A 2,118-nucleotide genomic window follows, 5' to 3' on the forward strand; every position below is an offset into this window, starting at 1 on the left:
AACTTCATTTAAGTATCCACTGAGTACTTTATGAATGTCAGTGAGTACACAGTTGTGAAAATTTGATGTCATTAAAATGAAACATTTGTAGTATTACTCAATGTTAAAATGAAGAATACCAAGAATTGAGGAGGTTATATTACTTTAAAACATTAAAAAATATGGATTTTCAAGCCTTATTCTTTCTTAAGAATTACTACAGATACACAAAAAGATGCTTCATTTAAGCACATATAATGCAGCATCATAAGGGAAGTGCAATGTACTGTCAAGGCCATGTATAAGTCAGGGGCCAATGAAGAGATGTGCTTCAGATCTCTGGCAGAAGAGTAAAATAGAAGACACGCTTCCAGCTTCTATAACAGTTCTTCTGAGATAGCCATTAAATACCTATAATTTATATTAATTTATCTGGTAACAGTGTACAAAGTTCTAACAACCCTGCATGTGGCAACAAAAACAAAATAATAATAGAATAACCAAATAAATAACGCATATAAAAAAGAAAAAGATATGCACATATATAGAATTCTCATTCTATATGCGTACTGCTTGACAACAGTGTGATCTGCATTATGTAATGACAGAACTTTCATATTGAAAGAAATCATAGTTTTCATAATGGAATTATTAACGTATAACAGCGAACTGAGTATGCATTTTAATAATGGTTCTAACCATAACCTTTTATAACATTACAAATTGATGCAAACTTTGAAAATATTCAATATGCTCCTTCAAATTTAAAGGCCCAAATGTCAGTGAATCAAAAAAACTCACTCATAAGTATAAAGTTTCTTACTCTTTTCTCCATTCTTACACTGCAGCAATCCTCACCAAGTGTCTTCACCTGGGAATCAAAATCCTGCTAATAAAATCTTCTCTAGGAATGTGTTCTGGAGCCCACCACTTTTCTGAGAGCTTCCTTTACATCCTTGTTCCTCAGGCTATAGATCAGGGGGTTCAGCATGGGAATCACTACAGTGTAGAACATTGTGGCCACTTTGTCAGCATCCCCACTGTCACCAGAGCTGGGCCTGCAGTAAATGGAGAGGATCGTTCCATGGAAGACCATAATGGCCGTGAGGTGGGAAGCACAGGTGGAAAATGCCTTGCGCCTGCCCTCTGCAGAGCGAATCCTCAGGATGGTGACCAGAATAAACAAGTAGGAAGTGAGGATGATCACGATGGTGAAGATCTCACTGAAGGCGGCCACAGTGAACAGCAGCACCTCATTCACAGTGACATCTGAGCAAGCAAGGCTCAGGAGAGGGGGCAGATCGCAGAAGAAGTGGTTGATCACATTTGATGTGTAGGACGGGATCTCCAGAGCTGAGCACAAGTGGATGAGAGAGCACACTGTCCCACAGAGGTAGCAGCAGGAGACCAGCTCCACACAGAGCCTGTGAGACATGGTGACCGTGTACAGCAGAGGGTTACAGATGGCCACAAAGCGGTCGTAGGCCATCACTGCCAGCAGGAAGACCTCAGTGACCACACATGTGCAAAACAAGTAGAATTGCGTCATGCACCCCAAGAAGGATATAGATTTGTCCTTGTTGAGAATATCAGCCAACATCTTGGGCACAATGATTGAGGAGTAGCAGAAATCTACAAAGGATAAGTGACTGAGGAAAAAGTACATGGGAGTATGAAGCCGGGAGCTAACTTGGATGAGTGCCATCATACCCAGGTTAGCCAAAACCGTGACTCCATAGATGAAGAGGTAAATCAGTAGGAGGAAAGTTTGTATCTCAGGGGCGTCTGACAATCCCAGGAGAATGAACTCTGTCACGGCAGTGCAGTTTTCCTTGCCCATATTCCCATATTATTTGGCATTGGACGGGAAAAAGGAACCTAAACGTCATTCTCTACTACTTGATCAGAAATTTAGTTTTGTCCGTATCCTGCAAAAATATGTCCAATATGTTGTTAATTTTATCAACAGTAATAGCACTTTTGGTGAAATTTAGCATAATTTCAGTCAATGTTTAATTGTATAACATAGATGCATAAAATTCATAGTCCTAAGAGCAAACGAAAGCACCAACATTTAAATGACCCAGTATGATTCGTGTCGTTAGGTTTCATAATTGAGAGCTGTCACTAAATAATTAC

At 39.7% G+C, this 2,118-nt stretch overlaps 1 protein-coding gene across 1 annotated transcript; it reads right to left on the reverse strand.

The window, feature by feature from the left end:
- Positions 1-883: 883 nt before the first annotated feature.
- LOC128565409 (olfactory receptor 5L1-like) lies at positions 884-1,819 on the reverse strand. Its single transcript, XM_053561835.1, has one exon. It carries the CDS (start codon positions 1,817-1,819, stop codon positions 884-886), a length of 936 nt encoding a protein of 311 aa, XP_053417810.1.
- Between the last annotated feature and the right edge of the window lie 299 nt (positions 1,820-2,118).

The sequence above is a fragment of the Nycticebus coucang genome, chromosome 14 (genome assembly GCF_027406575.1).
Source record: "Nycticebus coucang isolate mNycCou1 chromosome 14, mNycCou1.pri, whole genome shotgun sequence".
Classification (NCBI taxonomy): domain Eukaryota; kingdom Metazoa; phylum Chordata; class Mammalia; order Primates; family Lorisidae; genus Nycticebus; species Nycticebus coucang.

What these genes read in the sequence shown, in the direction of transcription:
- LOC128565409 (XM_053561835.1), bottom strand. Translation starts at nt 1,819, where the DNA reads ATGGGCAAGGAAAACTGCACTGCCGTGACAGAGTTCATTCTCCTGGGA.